General features: G+C 54.3%; 1 protein-coding gene across 1 annotated transcript in view; it reads left to right on the top strand.

Annotated features, from left to right (window-relative positions):
• The window catches only part of Ptprs (protein tyrosine phosphatase receptor type S), a 61,257-nt gene that overhangs the window by 26,222 nt on the left and 13,076 nt on the right, over window positions 1-21,959 (top strand). The window contains exons 6-14 of the mRNA XM_051177603.1: window positions 2,338-2,448; window positions 3,833-3,844; window positions 11,781-12,050; window positions 13,339-13,920; window positions 14,568-14,701; window positions 14,942-15,086; window positions 20,045-20,350; window positions 21,096-21,289; window positions 21,411-21,437. Of these exons, the coding sequence (XP_051033560.1) occupies window positions 2,338-2,448; window positions 3,833-3,844; window positions 11,781-12,050; window positions 13,339-13,920; window positions 14,568-14,701; window positions 14,942-15,086; window positions 20,045-20,350; window positions 21,096-21,289; window positions 21,411-21,437 (1,781 nt within the window). The remainder of the gene's footprint in view (window positions 1-2,337; window positions 2,449-3,832; window positions 3,845-11,780; window positions 12,051-13,338; window positions 13,921-14,567; window positions 14,702-14,941; window positions 15,087-20,044; window positions 20,351-21,095; window positions 21,290-21,410; window positions 21,438-21,959) is intronic.

Below are 21,959 nucleotides of genomic sequence, written 5' to 3'. Positions count from 1 at the left end.
CTTTAACCCCAGCACTTAGGAGACAGAGACAAGAGGATTGCAATGAGCCAGATGCCAGCTTGGACTACATAGTGAGCTCCAGGCCAGCCAGGGCTGCATACACCTGTGGGAGGGAGGAAGGGGGGAAGCAAGCACGCAGGCCAGTGGCGGGGAGGGGCAGGTCAGGATGCATGGCCATAGTTCAGAAGGTGTGAGACATGGTGTCCAAGCCCACTGCCTTCCGCCAAGAGGCTGCCTGAGAGTGGCCCTGCCTGCCTTTGACCTCAGTTTACCCGACTATGCAGCAGGCCTGGGCTAGCTCTTATGGCTGTGGCTGGCTTTGGCCCTCACAAACAAACAACATTAGAGGCTGCATGGGTGCCCCCAGCCTGGAACCTTCTCTTCCTTGGGCGTGGCCAATCCACAGACAGCTTTTTCCTCTTTTCCGTCAGAGTTGAAGGAGGCCACGGGTTTCCCTCCACCCTCGGCTCCCTTCCCACATCTCCCTCTCAGCCTTGGTGATACCCAACCCCGCCTCACCAGTGCCCAGCCCTCCAGCGCTAACTCCTGTCCCTCCCTGGTCACTAACAAGACCCTGCTGCTACCCACCCCTCCCCATTTGGATTTCAAAGCAACCCCTTGCTAGAACCCCAAAATAACCAAATGGAGGAGGCACAGTCTCCCTGGGTCCCCACCCAGACCCAGGGAGGCTGCCTTCAGGAAGTGCCCACCCTAAAGGCCCCCAGTCCCAGCCTGGAGCCCTCATGAGGCTGGCTGCAGCTCCACTGCCTGGCAAAGGGACAGGTGTGGCTCCTGGCCCCTTGGCCCCCTCTCCTGTGACATTCACCTGTGTCTCTCTGTTTCCCTTACAGAAAGCACCCCCATCCGAGGTAAGAGGTCCGCCCCTCACCAGCCGGCCCTCAGCTCTCACTAGCTCCCCATCCGCCATGTGGCTCCCCTCACATCTCTCTGGTCTTTGTGTCTGTCTGTTTGTACCTTGTGGGCGTCCAGCTTCAGGGACAGACAGTGCCTCTCTTGCCCACCTACCCCTGCCCCTGCAGAGACCTTGTACTCTCGGCCATCTACCATGAGCTGTAAAAGGGCCTTCTAAGAGTTAGGGGTATTCAGCCTGGAGGGTTCAGAGGAAGGCATTCTCCAAAGAAGTGTCTGATACCCCACTTCTCCAGGGCACATGAAGACAGACCCAGTGCTGATGTGCTATGCTGTGCTATCTCAAACAGGTTTCCTACCCTCTCTGGTCTTTTTACTAAAAAGGCCTTGAAGTCTTTAGAAGTATTCTATGGTGGCTATCCTCCACCACCATTCAAGAGAGAGAATATGAGGGTCTCTAGGCCCTGTCATTACTGGGGTACAGCATCAATAAACCCAGAGAATGTGAACAGGAAGTCTGAACCAGCAGGGTTTGGGAGCCCAGGGTTTCTGCACATGGCTGTTGTTGCATCAGGATCAATAGGAGCTAAGATGCAGACCTGTAGTCTGACATACTGAACCAGGCTCTCTTCTTTGCTCTGCTGTAAAGCATGGTGAGGCAGGCCTTTGGTGGCAGGCATGGCTGCCTCTACCTCACTTTTTAAATCTGTGAGTGCTGAGTTGTTTTTAACCGAGGCTGCGATTTCAAGTGTCCCTGGCTTTGCTGTGAAGGAGATACCTGGCTTTAGCTAGTTTGAAATGTCCTTGGGGGAAGTGTAGCCTCCTTCAGGGCCTTGTGGGTGCAGACAGTTCCCTCTTCGGAACCTTTGTGCTTTAATTTTTTTTTTTTTGAATTTGGGGCAAGGTCTCCTGTAGCCCAGGCTGGCCTGAGGAGTATGTTATCTTCTGCCTTAGGCATGCACCACCAGCCCGACACAGAGGGCTGTGACCTCAAATGTGGGCCACCCTGGGCCCCATGACCTGGAGTGAAGAGTCTGCATCCTGAGACCAAGGTGTAGGGGCTTATTAAGGTTCCTGTGCTCTGTCCTGGGCTTCAGACTTGAGATCTGACCCATGCCACTGTTTGTGTGGCCCCTGTGTACTTCACCCAGCAACTGTCAACCTCTACCCTAAGGAAGGGCTGACCCTTTCCGATGACTGGCAGTTGCCCCCGGGGCTGGGGTGTGGCTGTGGGGACTGGGATCACTATTGGCACCTGCAAGTCTGACATGGGCCTGTTGGTCTGAAAGAGGTGGGGGTGGCCTCTGCCTCCTCCCCATGCCCCAGGAGTGGCACTCTACAATGCTGTGCCCCATGGAGCCCCTTCATCGGTGGGCAATACAGATGTGGCAATGGGGGTGTTCATCAGGCCTGGCCCCATCCCAGTGCTGGCCATCATGGCCAAGGTCCCATCTCCTGTCCCTGCAGGTGCCCTGCAGATTGAGAGCAGCGAGGAGACAGACCAGGGCAAGTACGAGTGTGTGGCCACCAACAGCGCTGGTGTGCGCTACTCTTCACCCGCCAACCTCTACGTGCGAGGTAGGGAACTCCGCCAGGCAGAGGCAGGGACCCATTGTCCCACCCTGTCCCATCCCATCCCTGGGCTCAGGCCTCCCGGCTCCCCTGTCCTGTGCTGACCCGAGCAGGAAGGCCCTAACCCCATCCATGGGGGTCACTGGATGACAGTCACCACACTGTGGACCTCTGGGGTCATGCTGGTGGCAAGGTGGGTGGGTGAGGGTTAGGGGGCCAATCTCGGGCCTACAGGGCTGGGGAGCCTGAGGGCCACTGCCCCATGCCACATCCCCACCCCCAAGTTGGCTTGTGTGGTGTGTGTGCCTCCTGTGTCCTTGCTGGCTTTGCTTCTCTGAACCTGTGGCCTCGTGGCTCCCTGCTTCCCTTCCCCGTCCAGTGTCCTCTAGCGAAGACTGTGGGGAATGGGGTTTCCAAGCTGTTCTCCCATCCGGCACCCCAGAACCCAGTGCTCGATCTAGAAGGAATATGCCCAGGCTTTGGGAGGCCAGGGTCACAGCTCACACCTGTGCCTGTGGCTTGGTGGCAAGACATGCCGCTAGGCCCTTGGGACCCCATGTGGATCTCGAAATCCCAGACTCATGCAATTATGACTGGAAGCCTCAGGTCCTTGACGGCCGCCTCCTGTGCCTCCACCCCCCAGGAGGCTTCCTGTGGACCCAGGGGCACACCGGGTACTCCCGTCTGCTTGTATCAGTTGACCTGCTCACCTTCCTCCCCCAGCCTCAGTTTCCCTGCAGCGCCCCTGGCCTTCATCCCTCTCCACCCAGGGAGGCCAGCAGGCTATCCCTCTCCCTCTAGCCCTTGCTTTCCTTGGCCCCTAGTCAACTCCTTTGGGTCCTGGCTGTGGGTTTTACATCTTGGCTCAAAGCAGGAGGCCGTGTGGAGGGAGGGTGTGGGTGGGAGGGGCCAGTCTGACCTTCTGCCATCACGGCACCCGGGTGAGTTGCAGCAGGACTCCAGTGACCGGCCTTCATCTAACTTGCGTGTGTCTTCGTGGACACTGGGGATGGGGGGGTTGTGAATCTGGTAGGGTTCAGGAGAGAGGGGATGGCAGGGGTGGAGCAGGGAGGAGGGGGGAGCCCTTAGTGAGGGTGTGAGGAGGGAGGAGGGCCCCGTGTGTCCTGGCCAAGCCTCCCCTGAGGGCAGGTGAGGGTCAGGAGAGTGAGTCAGCGCTGCCGGCTGAGCTCTGGCACTGACCAAGACAGGGAGCTTTATGTTCTTTTTTCTTTTTTGATTTTAATTTTTTTTATTTTTTTGGTTTAAAGAAAAAAAGCAAACGATTGCAGCTTTAGCCGTGGGAAGTCCTCTTTTTACTCTCTGTATCTCCCCTATTTTTTCTCTTCTCCCCATGTCATTGTGCGCATCAAACCCCCTTTACATCCCTCAGAGCTTCGAGAAGGTTGGTGTGGTTTTTTTCTTTTTTACTTTCTTTACCCACATTTTTACATTCTGAAAAATAAATAAATAACAGCTGACACATGCTCACACACACAAGAAACACATGCAGACACTTCACAGACACACGCACACATGCACACAGAAAACGAATAGCAAAACAGACGTAAAGTGGAAAGAGGTACCGAGCCTAAAGCAAACAACCCAGAAAGACACACAGAACGTAATGTCAGCCGCCGGCGCGGCCGGCACACGCGATGCTTGCATTGTGGTCGCCTCTGCATCCCTTGGTAATGTTGTTGCTAAGTTTTTTGCACTCCTCGTCGTCATGGTAACTTGGGCCTGATGCATGCTGGGAGAATGTAAAAAATTTTTTTCTCTGCATGCCACTCCTGTCAGTTTGGTGGATTCCTGACCTTCTGTTGGAGTGTTTGTCTCCTGTTTGTTTTGTTTTCTTGATTTCTTGATTTCCTTTTTTTTTTTTTTTTTTTTTTTAAATTTTTTTTAAGTTTCGTTTTTGGGGGGGATTGATTGCCTCTCCCCACCCTGCTTCCCTTCACCAGACGCCTTCTCCCTCCAAAGCAATGTCTTTGGTCCTGTCTTGTTTTGTGCTGTTTGGTTTTGGTTTTCTTGGCCTGAGCTGTTGTGGTTGTTATCAAACGCATTGTGAGTTCAAAGCCAGTGTTCCTGTCCCAGCTGTTACCCAGAGGGCGGAAGGGGTCCCACAGCTGGGATGCTTTGATGAAAAGTGACCACTCAGGCACCACAGGGCAAGGGGCATGAGTCGGGGGCACCCTGGCTAACTGGTTCCTAATTGGAGAATTCACTCTGGTTCGCTGGCAGGAGGGAGTCCCCAAGGGCATTTCCCATGCTCCTGTCCCAGCATATTTAACACCCTGCCCTCCCAAAGAGTACAGCCAAGGGCTGCCAGTGCCCCAGTTCCCGCAAAGTGTCCACCAACCTACAAAAGAGTGGGTGCCACAGCGCCAGAATCTTGGCAGAAGTACAGAGTGACAGCCTGCAGTGGCTTCATGCATGTTGGCTGGGCTCATCTAGAACTGCCCATGGGGGGTGTGTATAACTGACAGACTTTGGGAGAATTCTTGGCCATCGAGCTTGTCTGCAGCATGCGCCTCTGCCTCCCAGGCGATGTTGTCTGCTGCTCCCTTCTCTCAGGCTCTGGGTGCGATCACAGGTGTGTTGTGTGGCAGTGTGGTCACTTTCTGATCACCCGAAGCATCAGGGCTGTGGAATTCCCAAGAAAACCAGGGGCATTTGGGGCGTGGCCTCTCCCAGACTCTCTCTTTTTCCCCATTCCTCCCTTCCCCATTGTTTGCCCCCTCTTTCTAAACTTTCCTTTTTTCCTCTTTGCTCTTACCTCTCTCTTGCTCTCTCTCATTCTTCTGAGATCCACACATTCACCGTCTGTCCGATTCACAATAGTAAAACCCCTTTAGTACCCAGGCTGCTCTCCACCACTCTGCTCCCCTGTACGGCTGAGGGTCAAACCCCCACCCCGCTCAGGCAGGCCACCCCCTCCCCCAGCCTCCTCTGTGCCCTCTGGGTTATTAAATCCAAAGCGCTATCGGCAAAGTCTCTAGATGCCTCAGGAAGGGATGTAGTCACTCCTGCTGTCAGCTCGAGCTCCAGCAAAGCAGGTCTTGGTACACTGTACCTGGGCCACAGGGCCCCCCAGAGGCCACCTGGGGTTGGAGCGTGGGCTGTGCCCTGTTAGGATAATGTCCACATGTGTGACCTTGTCTGCTCATACAACTCCTTAGGGTTCCTGGTCCTCATGGGAACCGTGAAGTTCCTGATTGCTTGCTGGCTCTAAGAGCCAGTGGCATCATGTGCCCTGGGTGGAGAAGATTCCAGGTACTCATGGGCATTGAAAGGTGGTGAGGAAGGGGCTCCCACTGTAAGTGGTTCGGTGCCTCCCATGCCCTCTGTTTAAATGTGACAGTTTAAGTGACTTTCCTGACTGTGGCCTGTGAGGGCTGCTTCAGAGAGCACCACAGTGCAGAGGCGAATCCGCTTGCCCGGAACCATATCGTCTTTACTGGTTGGTGTTTTCTTGAGCCCTCTCCACTGGGCTCCTCCAGGGCCCAGTGATGTCATTTTCCTCCTTGTGACTTTCTCTAAGGAAGTCCTGAGGCCCAAGAGACAGAAAAGGGAGTCTAGAGAGACAAGGCCCCTGGCACAGAAGTACTCACCAGGAGAGCAGGGCTAGCCTGTGAGGCCTGCAGAGGGACACGGAGCATCCACCATTGCTAAGTCAGACAGATGGCACCATCCATCTTCCCCTAACTGGCAGGCTCAGCTGCTGCTGACAGAGTCCAGGAGCTGCCCAGTCCTTGACCTCTGGGGACTAAATGGCCAGAGCCCTATATATGGGTGTTTTTAAGTGCACATTCTGTACCTCTCTGGAGTTTCCCTGAGGGAAGACAGTGCCAGGAGACAGATGGCATCATTGTAGACTATTCACATTTTCCTCATCAGTAGTTTAAAGCTGTGAGCCTTTAATAGGTTTGCAGTTTAACCAAAAATGATGACACCTGTTGGCACCTATCAGAACATAGCATTATTGAACCATGATGCACCTAGCCTGGTTAATGATGTGTCCCCCACCTGCTGCAGAGGGACTCAAAGTGGTGGACATTCAGGCTACCCAGTGCTGGCCGAGGAGGCCCAGCTCCTGCACAATTCCAGAGCTTAGCTCGGCCCTTGGTCCTCGCAGGTTGGCCTGCTCTGCTCCTATAGCTTGGGGAGACATGTTGGCACAAGTGAGAATGCACCCATGTCCTGGAATTTGTCACCTAACTTCTAGGTCCCTCCATTCCCATGTTCCCAAAATGGAGCTAGAGATGTGGGGCCTGGAACTCCTCTTACTCCTCATGTGCCCCAGCTGCTTCTGTGGGGTCTGTTGACCAAGCTCCTATTCCTATTGGCTGTGCCCCACACCCTAGGCCCCTGATGTGATCCCTGGAAGGTGATGTCACACTGTCCCTGTCACCCCATCTTGTACTGAGGGGGAGGGGTCTCAGGGTGGGTAGACTCCAGCGGGGTCTGGCGGGGGAGGGGGGGTTGCAGGGGCTGCCCCACAGGAACACTGAGCACTGACTGACACGTCGCCTGCTGCCTGCCTCACCCCTGCATCTGTGTCCCCTGTGGGTGGGACATTAGATTACACCTGGTCCTTGGGAGAGACACAGTCTCCCATGGCCACAGTGCCGGGTTGGGGTGGGGAAGTCAATTGGCAAGAGTGTGAGGGGAGTGAAGAGAGAAATAGGGTGCCCCACACACTGAACAACTGGAAAGTGACCTATGGTCACCCAACAGCCTGCTGCACCATTGCTCAGACGCCCAAGCCAGGGCTCCAGGCCCTCTGGGCCTTCGTGTGCAGCTTTGTGGCCAAGGGAGCTGGTGACTGACAGGGAGGCAGGCAGGGAGGGTTCTCGGGGCACTGAGAACTGAGGGGAGGGCGTGGGAGATGAGATAGGCTGTGAGCCTGGGCCTCTGCCCCCTTCCATGACAGGTGTAATCTAAGCTTAACTCATCCCCCACCCAGGAGGCTGCATAAGTCCTTGGCACCCCCCCCCCAGCAAATCCCATTCACGTGTCCATTTTGGAGTCCAGAGAACCATTCACTTTTTTCTCTCACCCCAAAATGCCCCACAGACCCCCTCCCCCTCCTGCAGCTTGCTCAATGTTAACCGTGTGACACTGTTGGACCCCCTACCTAGAGCTTCAACCAGATCACTTCACTGTTTTGAGTTTTCTTCCCCACTCACCCCTCCTGTCCCAGCCCACCACCCCTCACCCTCAAAACCCCACTTTTGAGTTTTGGTTTCTGCCTCTTCCTGCCTGGGGGAGGGGCTATCTCCTGGTTGCTTTGATGGTTTTTCAGTTGGTTTGGTTTTTTTGTTTTGTTTTGTTTTTTGTTTTTGTTTTTGTTTTTGTTTTTTTTTTTGCCATGTGAATCGGGGTTTGAAGCGACCATCCCCTCCTGACCTGCCACTACCATCCCCACCCCTGCCACCCAACCCTCCCGACCCCACTCGTCCACGCGGGTTCCCCCTGCTGGGACCCTCCCGGCTACTCGGTGACCAGAAGCGCTGGGGACCAGAGCCCGCTGGAGCGTGCCGAGGACCAAGGCTGGTGTTGCCCCTTATAACCCGCCTGGACCCTCCTTTCAGGTCGGTAATTTGGGGCGGGGGTCCCATGGGGCCTGTCCGTCCTGTGGGCTCTGTGCCCACTTTATTTCCTAATGTGCACCTCAAGCCTGCAGCCAAGGGGTGGAGGAACAAAGCGGGTGGGCGACTGCCCAAAACTGGGCAGAACACAGCATCGGCCATCACCCCCACTGGCTGGGAGGGTGCACCGAGGGGATGAGAGCCACCTCCTGCCTACAGCACCTCCATTGCAGACTCTGGCAAACCAACCCACTTCCTCAAGGACATAGAAACCAGTAAGGGGTCATGGAGGCCAGTGTGTGGATGTCCCAGATACCTTCGCAGCTGATTGACATGTCTGTGCAATGAATGATGGGAGCTGTCATTTAACCAATAATGGCTGGCCATTTAACTGATAGCCACCAGCCATTTAACTAGCAGTGGCTGGCCATTTAATCTATAGCAGTCAGCCATTTAACCTATAGAGGCTGGCCATTTAACTGACAGCCACTGGCCATTCAGCTGATCGTGGCTGGTCACCTCAGGGACAATGAACATTAAAATGACTTGTGGTCCTATACAGCATTTAATGGCTACAGTCAGCCCTGGATGGAAACTACGTATTCAGATCACCTGTGACTTCTTTATTCTGAAAGCTAAAGCCCCTTCCACGTAGCAGTGCCCTAGATATAAACTAAGGTCAGGTACCTTTTGATGACAAGTGAGCTGTGTGAGCTCTGGGCTCTACCCCTCGAGGGTTGGTACACGTTTGCATAGGAGCTGTGCACCTGTAGCCTCTTGAGTGTCACAGATTGCTCAGCCAGGGCCCATGGCTCACTTGACCCAGTGCTTTCACGTTTTCTGGGTCCCAAGTAAAGACACACACATTTGAAGGAACCCAGGTAGTGAGAACGGAGCATTCAGCTGTCCTTACTTCTCTTGTGTGAGTGGCAGGAAGAGGTCAGCAAGTGCTCTATCTTGTTAGCTTTGCCACCTCTCTGACCCACTGTCTCCTCTGCAAACTGGGCTTTGTTGAGTGGGATTAAAAGAGGCAGATGTTCAGCCAAGATCTCCAGTTCCGTCCGGTGTCCAGCTCACAGACAGCTGTGAAATGGCGCATCTGAGCTTGTCATCCCAGCACTCAGGAAGCTGAGGCTGGACCATTACCATGAGTTGGAGGCCAGCTTGGGTTACAGAGCAAGATCCTATCTCAACAGATAGCTGTTGGTTGGTTTATTGCTTGATTGATTGATGTAGCAGATAGATAGCAACACTGGGGATGATAGATAGCAACACTGGGGGTTTGGACAACAATGCTAACAGCCAGCTGCCTGGCCTGGGTATGGACCCAGGCTCTGCCCTCTCATAGCCTGTTCCTGCAGGTAGTCTCTGCTGATACACAGGGAGGCAGACCATGGGTGAAGGCCTCTGCCTCGGGGTTCTAGAGTACTGTGCCCTGAGTGAGGTTCAGGGCATCTAGAGAGACGGGGTTCTGGGTCTGAGTTGGTCTGCCCTGAGGAAGCCTTCTTTGGGGGCTGTCGCCTCTCTGGTGCCTCACTGCCCAGCCAAGGGCTCTGGGTGCTGGGTGTTGAAGCTGGATGCTGTGTTCTGCTGGCGGGGAGGGGCCTAGGCATCTCCCTGGGGCAGCCACAGTCCTCTTCTGTTCAGACCCCGATTTTCAACCCCACACCCATTCCATGTTTCTCTTGCTTTGAGTATTTCCTCTCAGGGTGCTTTTGTTTGGTCTTTAGATTACTGTTTTTGCTTTTTTATTTTTTTGAAATTTGTTGCCTCCCTCTACCCCCTCCTGGTTTTGGTTTGGACGTCAAATGCCCATTTTCTGTCCTGGATTAATTAGCCTCTCCACACTCATTCCCACTCATTCCGTTTCCATGACAACGCAGCCACAGCATCTCCCACCCTGAGCCGCTGTGGATGCTGGCAGCAGGTGGCCGGCTGGCCCCCCATGCTGCTACCCCTGCTCCTCACCCTCCACCCAGCCCTGTCGGAACTGTGCCCCCTCCCTGCCCCACTCCCTCACCTCTAGCCCGCATGACCCTGTGTCTTCCCTGTCCCTCCCCTCCATCTCGTGTCCTCCATGACTGGACTTTTTGTGGGGCTACGTTTTCCGAAGGGCTCCAGCCTGCAGACCTTCACTCCCATCCCAGTGGTACTCCTGTCCCTGTCTCCTTTGGCTTCTACCTGGATTCAGGAAGCAACTCCATGCTTACCTAAAGGGCCAGACTGGAAGGAATGGCACAGGCCGGCTTCTCCCCCCTTAGTAGAACACATTAACCCTTTAACAGCACTTAATGGCATGTGCCCTGATTGAGGCTGGACCCCTCAAACCTTGTGACAGTAGAGTGGGGACAGCCTTCACATGTCCTCCTAGGTTGGGACTCAGCCTGTCAGAGAGTCTTCACACACCCAAGGCAATGCTCTCACCCCTTGGCTTCTTTGGGCTCTGGCTGGGTGTCACTCTGAGCCTCACCCCTGGGGAGGAAGCTACTCATTGAAGCCCGGGTCCCCGTGAGTGTCCTTCCCCCACCTCAGAACCACCCAGCTTCCGAAAACGGAGCCCTGGAAATGTCCTGCTGCCTTCTGAGCCTGAGAGGCCCCTGCAGAAGGTGGCGTCCATACCCACCCTCTAAGGAATGCAGCGAACATGCCCCTGTGCCCGACGTTCCAGCTCATCGGCTCCTTACTGTTAAGAATTCTCAATTATGAGTTACTATTAAATATCCTATTTATGGTCCTTCCAGGGCTGATGTGGCAATGTGGCCGGTCGCATTGCATCACATCTGCTAGAGTACCACGCAGCACTGAAGTGGGTCCTTCCCCTCTGTCTCTGTCCCTGTCCCCATCTCTCCTGTTCACGCTCTCTCTGTCTCTCTTTCTCGCTCCCTCCCTCTCCCCTCATCTCTGCTGTCCCCCACCATCCTAAGACCCACACCCCCTTTCATCATCACCTCTCCCATTCCCTTCCCTCTCTCTATCTATATCTGTCTCTCTATCTCTATCTATCTCTTGTGCATGATGTTTGTGACTTTTGAGAGCTGCATCTATTTGATGGAAACTTGTCCAATCCGACAGAAGCTTCAAGCTTTAGGAGGGTTTCTAACACCCCAAAACCACAAAAATTTCATTAGCAATTTTTCTCATCTTTCCCTTGGGGGATAAGATCAGGAGGCCGTGGAGTTCCCTGGCCCTCCCACCTCCCAGGCTCCTACCTTCTATGTTCTGGGTCTGTCCTCATTTCCCAGGAGGGTGGCAAGCCACATCCCTGCAACCCCCTTGTGTGTCTCCAACCCCAGCACTAGGCATCAGAAAATTATAGAACCTTCCATGGTAGTTGCCCCTTCTTGGGAGGCCTCACAGGGGCCTGCTGCTGGAGCCACATCTCTCCATAAAGATGAGAAACTGCCGATAAATTTTTGTGTGTACTTCCGTGCTGCGATCAGCAACTGCTGGTCCAGGAAACCCTGTTGCTATGAGATAACGCTTCGTGTCTCACTCTCGGTAGATCTATATTGTTTGTGAAGTTCCTACCTTTGAAGTTTCCTTTGTGTTGGAATTTGTTTTTATGATTTGTTTGGTTTAATTTTTTGTTGTTGTTCTGTTTTCATTTGGGGGAATGATTGACTGGGGACTGTGATGGCCCTGTTTATATTTAAATGGCTTTCTACCCTTTTCCCCCCTTTTCTCTCTTTCCTCCTCATCCTGTCCCTTTCCCCACTCTACTGCCAAAACCGCCGCCTGCCTCCCCAGTCCGCCGTGTGGCCCCCCGCTTCTCCATCCTCCCCATGAGCCACGAGATCATGCCCGGTGGGAACGTGAATATCACTTGTGTGGCCGTGGGCTCACCCATGCCCTACGTGAAGTGGATGCAGGGGGCCGAGGACCTGACGCCTGAGGATGACATGCCTGTGGGTCGGAATGTTCTAGAACTCACAGATGTCAAGGACTCAGCCAACTATACGTGTGTGGCCATGTCCAGCCTGGGTGTGATTGAGGCTGTGGCTCAGATCACTGTAAAATGTAAGTCAGGTCCACAGTGGGGGCGGGGTGGATGTGACACATCCCTGACCCTGACACCAGCCAGCATGGGCGGAGCTGAGAAGCAGCAGATGTAACTGGCTAGAGGGTTGGGACAGATGCTGGGGGTCGACCCCGGACTTTGGAACTGAGGCAGGAGGATCAGGGACTTGAAGCCAGCTTAGGCTGCACAGCAAGCATTGAGACCCCAGAATGAAACTCTCTGTTTCCTATCAGGGTCAGGTCTGGGAAGGGGGTTGGTTTGGTGGGAAGTCTAAAAGTTAAACAGATGATTCAGACAATGTGTCAAAGCCCTAGGGCTCAGGGGAGGGAACTGGAGACTCCTGGTGCTTAAGTTCTCAGCAAGAATCCAAGGCCATGCTGGAGGGCCCATGAGTCCTGGCCCTCCACTTACTTAGATGACATGAAGTGTTTTGAAGTAGCCTCACATTTACTTACATCTCATCTTTGATAACATTGAGGCTATACAGTACAGCTGAATTCAAACACTGGCCTTTGTCGATACTGGCCCGTTGGTTGTGCTGGAGGTTAAATGTGTAATCGCCAGGCCTTGTGGTGTGTGAGGTACAACAGCTGGGTATAAAACCCCAGCTGACAGGTAGAAATGACAGGGGCATGGGTGTCTTGATGTGATCCACAGCTCGGAGGAAGGCAGTACCCACGTCCGTTTTGGGACAGTGTTGCAGGCGTGAAGTGGAACTCAGGAAGCCCTATGTGACTGAAAGCCTGGCCCACAGAGAGAGCTGGTCCAGGGCTACACAGATGACTCCTATGGGGAGATATAGTTTCTTTGTAAATGTCTTCTGTTTTCACAGGCTGGGGGCAGGATAGGGCCATACTGGGTAACCCTGGCTGGCCTGGAATTGGCATCCTCCTGCCTCAGCTTCTCAAGTTCTGAGATAACAGATGAGCTCCACCATACCTGCTTGCAAATACTGTCCTGGTAGCCCATGCCTATTATCCCACCACTTAGCAGGTGGGGCAGGAGGGCCAGTGCAAGGCTAGCCTGGGCTACCTAAGACCCTGTAATTTTATTTTTTGAAGTAAATAGCCTTACCTTAACTACTGTGTCCAGTCCTATCTAACATGGTAGTGTGAAAGTCGGCCATTACCAGTGTCATAGTTATGTTCTAATAAAGCTTTATTTTAAAGCTTTGAAAATATGGATGATGAGATGAGATGGGTGGACTTGTGAGGCTTGTGTATTTGCTAAGGAAACTGAGGCTCAGGTGGGTGTGTGGTCTTGAGTCATCCTACCTCCCTCCTGCAGCTCTCCCCAAAGCCCCTGGGACTCCCGTGGTGACGGAGAACACCGCCACCAGTATCACCGTCACATGGGACTCAGGCAACCCCGACCCTGTTTCCTACTACGTAATTGAGTATAAGTCCAAAAGCCAGGATGGGCCATATCAGATCAAAGAGGACATCACCACCACACGTTACAGCATCGGCGGCCTGAGCCCCAATTCCGAGTATGAGATCTGGGTGTCAGCTGTTAACTCCATCGGCCAGGGTCCCCCCAGCGAGTCAGTGGTGACCCGCACAGGCGAGCAGGCACCAGCCAGCGCTCCCAGGAATGTTCAGGCACGCATGCTCAGTGCCACCACCATGATCGTGCAGTGGGAGGAGCCAGTGGAGCCCAATGGCCTGATCCGTGGCTACCGTGTCTACTACACCATGGAGCCTGAGCACCCTGTGGGCAACTGGCAGAAGCACAACGTGGATGACAGCCTGCTAACTACCGTGGGCAGCCTGCTGGAGGACGAGACCTACACCGTACGCGTGCTCGCCTTTACCTCGGTGGGCGATGGGCCGCTGTCAGACCCCATCCAGGTCAAGACACAGCAGGGAGGTGAGGTCTGGGGTATAGGTCCCCACATGCCTGCCTGCCATGGGTTTGTGCTAGAGACAAAATGGACAGGATCCCAGTGCGCAGCCTCCTGAAGGCCAGCTCATCTGTTTATCTCTTGACTGCCAGACACCCCCTCCCCCACACTCACTGGGGAGGAGACCCCACACACGCTGCCATTGTAGTGTTCCTTCCTAGACATAAGTGGTACCACACCTTGAACCCTTTCACTGGCAGGAGAGACAGAGGCAGGAGGATCTGTGGGAGTTTGAGGGCGACATGGTACCCTGCAAATAAATGCCAGGCCAGCCTGGGCTACACATTGAGACCCCTGTCAAAAGAAAAGAATGGGTGAAAATAAATGCCCAGGCCCAGGCAATTTCCATTTGTCCTTTCCCTGCAGTAATTAGGAAGGGCAGCACGTCCCTAGCACTGTCCCTCTCTGCTGGAAGAGAAGGGTAGGCAGGTGACTTCAGCGGACTGATGCTCCCAGGAGAATACAAACAGTGGTTGATTCTGGAAGCATCCTGAGCTGTGCAGGCAGCTATGTCAGGAGCCTGGTGTGGGTTGGAGTTCCCTTGGTGAGTCAGGCAGCCTGTGGAGGCTGACCATCCCCACCTTGCCCCTCCCTCATGTGTGCTTCTCCCCAGTGCCTGGCCAGCCCATGAACCTGCGGGCAGAGGCCAAGTCAGAGACTAGCATTGGGCTCTCCTGGAGTGCACCAAGACAGGAGAGTGTCATTAAGTATGAGCTGCTCTTCCGGGAGGGCGACCGAGGCCGAGAGGTACCTGGGCTTGGGTGGGTGGGAGAGGACAGCTGGGTTGGGCGAGCCACACAGGCCACCATGGCCTCTGGTCAGCACTGGCTTCTTACTTACCCCCCTGCCTCTCCATCTGTCCTGTCCATTCCCTCTGCCCACCTTGTCTCTTGTCATCCGTCTCTGTTTCTGTCCCTCTCTGTCTCCCTTCATCATCTCTGTCTCTTCCTGCATCCCTCTGTCTGCTCCCACCCCATCCGTTCTCAGGTGGGCCGTACCTTCGACCCAACCACTGCCTTCGTGGTGGAGGACCTCAAGCCCAACACGGAGTATGCGTTCCGGCTGGCGGCTCGCTCGCCGCAGGGCCTGGGCGCCTTCACCGCGGTCGTGCGCCAGCGCACGCTGCAGGCCAGTACGTGTCTCTTGGCGCCTTGTCCTTGGGGACGGAGGAGGGGGAGTGCAGTGGCCACTGACCCGGCCTGAGTCCCTGGGTGGGGGTGGGGTGGTGCCTCCCGCCTGGCCTGCCTCAGCCTTGGCCATGTCTGCCTGCTGTGCCTCAGTTTCCCCAGAGCAGGGTGGGTCTCCCCATGGGGATGAGACCAGCACAGAATGGCCACTCAGCCATTGGTTCCTTCCTACTCTCCCTGGATGTGGGACCAGTCCTGTCCCCAGAAGGTCCCTGGAGGGCCCCAAGGCTATCACCCCCAAGGGCCCAGGATGACAGCTACTATCATGTCCCTCTCAGCTCTTCTTGCCTCACAAGGAACATGGCTCTGTAAGCCTCAAGATAGGGTCCCCAGTGGCCCAGTTGCTCAGAGCTATACTAGTGGGGAGGGGGGCATGTGTGTCCCCTGATATAGGGTCTCTGGTCCCTAAAGCAGTTTGCTGTGCCTGCCTGGTCCCCTGTCACAGATGAGTCACCTGTTACTAGGTTGCTGTCTCTGCGCCACATGGTGGCCTTAATGTCTCCACCCGCCATTCCCACCACTCAGCTAGGCCTCATGGCCCCTTTGGAACTGCCTCATACCCTGCCTGCTCTGCTCAGCTTGGCTGGCACAGCCTCTGCTGCTGTGGCTCCCTGCACCTCTCCTACCCCTCTCAGCCAGTCACATGTAGCCACCAAATGTGGTTCCTGAAGCATCTGCAGCATGGTGCCCTCACTCCCCATGTGTGTACACGTGGGCCTTGGGTCCCTCAAGGATGATGTAGACTTGGGCCAGGGTTTCTCCGAGGGCAAGAACCACAGAGGCTCCGTCCCTCTGCCAGCCTGTGCCCACCCCCAACCCCCCTCCCGCTCTGAGCACCAGGTGGCTCTGAGGCGGTGATTGTCAGGTGGAGGTCAGTGAGGGTGGCCTGTGGCCTGGGGCCACCGAGCGGCCAGTAGAGGTGGCCCACAGGTGAGTATCAGCCGGTCTCAATCGACTCACAAACACGGCCCACCCTGTATGTCCCCTGCCTGCTCTGGGCCATACATATAGCCCAGAGGGACCTCCAAACGATCCCGACTGGACACTATACATGCTTGTCCAGCTTCCAGTACATGTCCCCTCCTGAGACACCATGCAGGTTGGGCTGGATTGTGAAGGTCGTGACCTCCAAAGTCACCCAGAAAGCGTCTTCGGCCCAGCCATGTTCGCTCCAGGGCGGCCCAGGACAGGGAGTGGGGGAGCGGGCTCCCCACTTCTCACCCCGAAACCCAGGGCCAGGCGTGTCCCCAGGGCTCTGGGCTCATTAGGCCCTCTCAAGGGTAGGTGCAGGTCTGCCCGCTAGCCACTGCGGGTGTCCCCAGACCCCGCCATCCCCTGCCAGCTGGGAGCTGCAGAGTGGCTCTCCTGGCCATGGGCCACCAAGAGCTCATAGCCTTGTAGCCGGCGCCGTTCCCTCTCGTAAGAAAGTCCGTTAAGTTAGCCCTTGAAGGAGTGGAAGGTAGGTAAAGACCGGGCGTCTCTGTGAGGCGTCTGTCTGTCTGTCTGTCTGTCTTTCTTTTATGATTTTTTTTCCATCATCGCCACCATCACCTTCACTTCTTATTATTTTGGTTTGGTTTTTATCACTTTATCTTCCTCCCATTTGCAGCGGAAGCACCCTTCCAGCACATCCCCTAGTGGCTTCATTTTGTTTCCATCGCCCCTGCCTGACTCCCTCCCACCCCTGGGCACTTTGGATTGGGGTGACTGGTCAAGAAATGGGCCCCACCCCATCCCGTGGCTACTATCTAGTGTTCAGGGAGTTGGGCTGGAGATCACTCCCAGGGCCACAGCAGCCACCATCTTTGAGGATGAAGCTGTGGTTGATTCTAGGTCCTAACATAAAAGGTCAGAGAATGCACACAGCAACACTGACTAGATTCCAGACTCAGGTACTGCTGGTGAGCTGCCCAGAAAGCCAGGGCAGACTATCTGCCACCTGTATAGACTGAGGTCTGTGGTCCCCAGCTCAAGGCCAGACCACCATGACTGATAGCCACCTGAGTCCAAACTGTGCTGTATGTATGGGCTAAGTCAGCACCTGCTCTTTCTGAGACTCTGTCACTGCCTGCAAAATGAGATCTGCCCCTGGGCTTCCAGGGGGATTCAGAGCTAATAGTAAGTGCATGGGATAGAGTCTGACACCTAGAGGGTATACAGCCAATCGCAGCAGCTGGACCAGTGGGCTTTGAAGCTGGGTTTCCTATCTGAGGCCTGAGGCAGGTTCAGGGGTGATGGCTGAGTGGCCGTGGGTCATGTATGGGAGCCTCCCCCATACCCAGCAGACAAGGCTACAGAGAGCTTGTGTCAGGACCCATTTCAAGCCCCAAAAGGACATCGGATGCTGGATGCACAGTAGGTGCATGGCATATATTATCAGTAATTTCCACAGGCTAGCCTCTGGCCCATAGTAGGGCTACAAACAAATGTTCACCAGGGCCCTTGATGTATACAGTAGAGTTGCCGTTGGAGCAAAGTTCTGATGTCCTGCCCAACTCATAGTAGGTGCTCTTTAAGGGTTATCTGAAGTTTAAATCCAGATTAGAACATAATCATAAATGAAAGCCATCAGCCATTGGAGACAAGCTAAATCTGATGCTGTATGCACAGTAGGTCTCTAGCACATTGGGCTCTGCCAGTTCTGCAAGCCTCTTCATCTTCAGTAAGAACTCAGTCCCATCTGCTGTAAGGAAGTTAACTTGGTGTTTGACACACAGTAGGTGCTTATATCTGTAACTTGTTGATCTGAAAATGATCAGGGATGGCTTAGCGCAGTACCTGCTAAGGCCCTGGTACTGCAACCATTCTAGTGTGTGATCATCACTCTAAAGTACCTACAGCATGGACTGTCACACCATTGGTGCTTAAGCTAGAGCTCCTAATACTACCTGACTCACAGTAGGTGCCCAATAGATGAGAGCTCTTAATGTTTCACAGGGTATAATAGCCCAATGCCTGACACACAATAGGCATTTAATATATGGAGACGTTACTCCAATATCTGGCATACAGTGGGTGTTTAATATGTGGGAACTATTAGTCCAATGCCCACATAGTAGGGATTTAACAAGTGGAGGTTGTTCTTGTTTTTCAGTAAAGCCCCTGGTGTAATACCTAGTACATCGTAGGTATTTAATGTGTGGTCACTAGTAGCCCAGTCGGTACCTAGCTTACAGTTAAATATTTAATGTATGAGTACTACTAGCCCAGTGCCTGGCACATTGAAGGTTTGACATATATAGCCTATTAGCTCAATGCCCCTCACACAGTGGGTGTTTAATATGCAGGAATTGTTAACCTAGAGTCTGGCACATAGTATGTACTTAATATGTGGGGACTGCTATGTCAGTTCTCAGCTCACAGTAGGTGCTTATTATATAAAAGTTCTTGATATTCTATAGAGTCCAAAGTCTGGTGCCTACCACACAGTAGGTGTTTGAAGTTTGGAACCTTTTCAGTAGAGTCCCTAGCACAGTACTGGTACACAGTAGGTGATTTAGCTTTTGCAGTCTGACTTTCGAATATATCCAATAGCATAATGCCTAGTGTGTAGGTAAGTGCTTACCATATAAAGGCTGCTAGCCTGGTGCCCTGGCTGGTACACAGTGGATGTTCAGTATTCAGGGACATGGCCTAGTGCCTAGCACACAATAGGTGTCTCATGGGACATGTTCAGCACTTCTAATATTACTTTGTAAAACACCTGGTATGCAAACAGGCACACAGGTGCTCAAGACACCCATTTTTGAGTAGGGCCAAGAGGATAGTGGTGTCTGGAGTTGACTGTTGGGATGTTCTTAGTGCTCAAATGTTTAGTAAATAGATGAACCCAAAAATATTTAACAACTGTATTTTTTAACCCCCAAATACTTCAGCACCATACAAGGCACAAAGGGAATAAGTAAATCTGCTGTTGTGTAAAACACCTTGGTGTGATACCTTCAGCATAGCAGGACTCTGTTAATCTGGTTGCTAATCACCTTGGCAAATATCCAGCACAGAGTAGGCCTTCAATAGCACATGTTTTTCTCGTAGTCTGTGAAGCCCTTGTCAAACAGCTTGCACATAATATGTACCTGTGTGTAGGGCTTCTCCCCACTTGGCATGGTAGGTATGGAGGCAGTAGGTGATTTTGTTCCCATTCTTTGAAGTCCTTGTGGGGTACCTGGCACATAGTAGGTACTTAGTTACCAGAGTTTCAACTGCAGTCCTTATCGTGGTGCCTAGCACACAGCAGGTGTCTGGCTAAAGTACATTCTTTTGTGTATTATTGTATGGAGTTCCTGGTGTGTGCTTGGCCCATAGTAGGTATGCAAGGAATAGGCTTCTGCCATTCTCTGAAGGATATGACAAGTGTCCCAGCAAACAGTAGGTGCTTAGTATGATTCCCCTTTTGGTGCCAAGCACATAGTATGAATCTGGAAAACTATTTTCTTATTCTGTGAAGTCTGTGGCAAGTAACTGGCACACAGTAGGTCCTTAGTATGTGGGTCTTTTATTGTGGCTTCCTTTGTCATGGTGCCAGACAAAGTAGGCTTACTCTATCCCGTGAAGCCTGTATTATCTTCATGACACACAATAGGTATCTAATAAACACACAGTAGGTCTCAGGCACATAGCGGAGCCCAGTGGCAAGAGCCTTCACCACCACCCTTATTTCACGCTGGAGACATACTGTGCACCTGGCAGTCACTTTCCCAAAGCTAGTGCAGCAGTTCTTGGCCAGCCCTCCCAGCCCCGCCCACCCGCCCATCTCACCTTTGATTGACACCCGCTTCTTTTGGGTTCGATTTCTCTTTGGTTCGTTCTGTTTTGTTATCATCTTTTTATTTTCTCTTTCCCATCTTCTGTCCCTGCCCTCCCCGCCCATCCCACCTCCCCGCCCCCACGCTTTCCCCAATAGAACCGTCAGCCCCCCCTCAAGACGTTAAGTGCACCAGCTTGCGCTCCACGGCCATATTGGTAAGTTGGCGCCCGCCACCGCCAGAAACTCACAACGGGGCCCTGGTGGGCTACAGCATCCGCTACCGACCGCTGGGCTCAGAGGACCCGGACCCCAAGGAGGTGAACAACATACCCCCGACCACCACTCAGATCCTTCTGGAAGCTTTGGAGAAATGGACGGAGTACCGTGTCACCGCCGTGGCTTACACAGAGGTGGGACCAGGGCCCGAGAGCTCGCCCGTGGTCGTCCGCACCGACGAAGACGGTAAGCACCAGCCCTGGCCGGACCCAGGGCTGCACCCGCATACGAGCTGGGGTCAGAGCAGGAGCCAGGAAGCCAGGAGTGAGCCGCACCTCGGGGGTCCTCGCCACAGGTGGCCTGAGCCTGGGGCGCCTTCCATCCCAGGGTGAGCCACTAAGGTGGCCTCCTTCACCCGAGTTTTAGACTCTCGGTGGCCCTGCATCATCCTGCCTGGAGGCAGGCGGCCACCTCCACCAAACATACCCACGATGGCCTGTTAAAGAGTCCAGGTAGCTTGAAGTGGGAAAGCCATGTGACAGCATGAGCTACAGGAGCTACACGCTAGAAGTCGAGCATCATCGAGTGAAGTCCTGTCAATGCCCAGCGTGGGGAGGGAGGGTTTGAATCTGATGACAAGCTGAAAAACACGATCTCAGTCTAGCAGACCAGGGGTCAATGGGTTTGGATTGACTACCTAGCGTGTCCCAGCTTTGTAATCACCTGAGAGCACAAATTCGATTTTGCAGGTCTGTTTCCCTAAATGTAGACCCCAGAGATGTGTATCAGTTCAGAGAGGGACAAGTGCTAAGAATGGGGCTTTGGAGAGGGGACCTCGGTTGGTCCTTGAGTGGTACAGCAGCAGGTCCTGGGAACGTAGGGGGTTGGAGGGGGCCATTCCCTCCCGGGCCAGCAGCTGCCCAGTCCCCTGGCCTCGGGGCAGGGCCTGTCGCCCTGGTAACAGCCCCGCCGCCCCCCTCCTGCCCGCCAGTGCCCAGCGCGCCCCCGCGGAAGGTGGAGGCGGAGGCGCTCAACGCCACGGCCATCCGAGTGCTGTGGCGCTCGCCCACGCCCGGCCGGCAGCACGGGCAGATCCGCGGCTACCAGGTCCACTATGTGCGCATGGAAGGCGCCGAGGCCCGTGGGCCACCGCGCATCAAGGACATCATGCTGGCAGATGCCCAGGTGGGCGGGCATGGCTGGGGTGGCAGGGGCGCCTGGTCACTATCTCCTCTCTGCTACCCACTCCACTGCTGGCCCCCTTCTCACGTCCCTCCTCTCTTCCCTGCCACCGCCTCCCCCTCAGTGGGAGATGGACGACACTGCTGAATATGTAAGTAGTCTCCCAGGCCATCCTGCTGCCCTCACTGTGCAGTCTGCACGCCTGTGGTCCCAAGGTCTCCTCCCGTATCCCCCACATGCCCTCTGTTGATTCTGATGGACTCAGGGTGGGGAAGGACAGCTGCCAGCCTGGCATACCAGAGTGATCAGAGGTGGCTCCAGAGCAGGATGGAATTGCTGTGTGCCCTCAGGGAAGGCACTGCCTGTCTCTGGGCTGCTCTCAGTCCTGTTGACAGGAGACAAGGTCTAAAGTTGCCACTGACCTGGCCTGGCTGGAGCCAGGCAAGGGAGGCCCTCTGTCCTTCCTGCCGGCTGTTCTGTCCCCTCCCCCACTCCTGTGCTCCTGAGAACTCAGCTTCCAGGCATGCTGTGTGTGCATTTGTGCTTCTGCCTACCTTCCTGCAAGGGTGCACACTGCGCATGTGCACAGGTTGTATGCGAGCCATGTTAGTCACCAGTTTTGAGTTGCTGTGGGCTTAGGATGCAATGGTGGCCAAGGCTGACCTGAGTCCTC

This window comes from Phodopus roborovskii, unplaced genomic scaffold (genome assembly GCF_943737965.1).
Source record: "Phodopus roborovskii unplaced genomic scaffold, PHOROB, whole genome shotgun sequence".
Taxonomy (NCBI): domain Eukaryota; kingdom Metazoa; phylum Chordata; class Mammalia; order Rodentia; family Cricetidae; genus Phodopus; species Phodopus roborovskii.
Note: the sequence above shows the minus strand (reverse complement) of the source record. Positions and strands in the feature narration are given on the sequence as shown.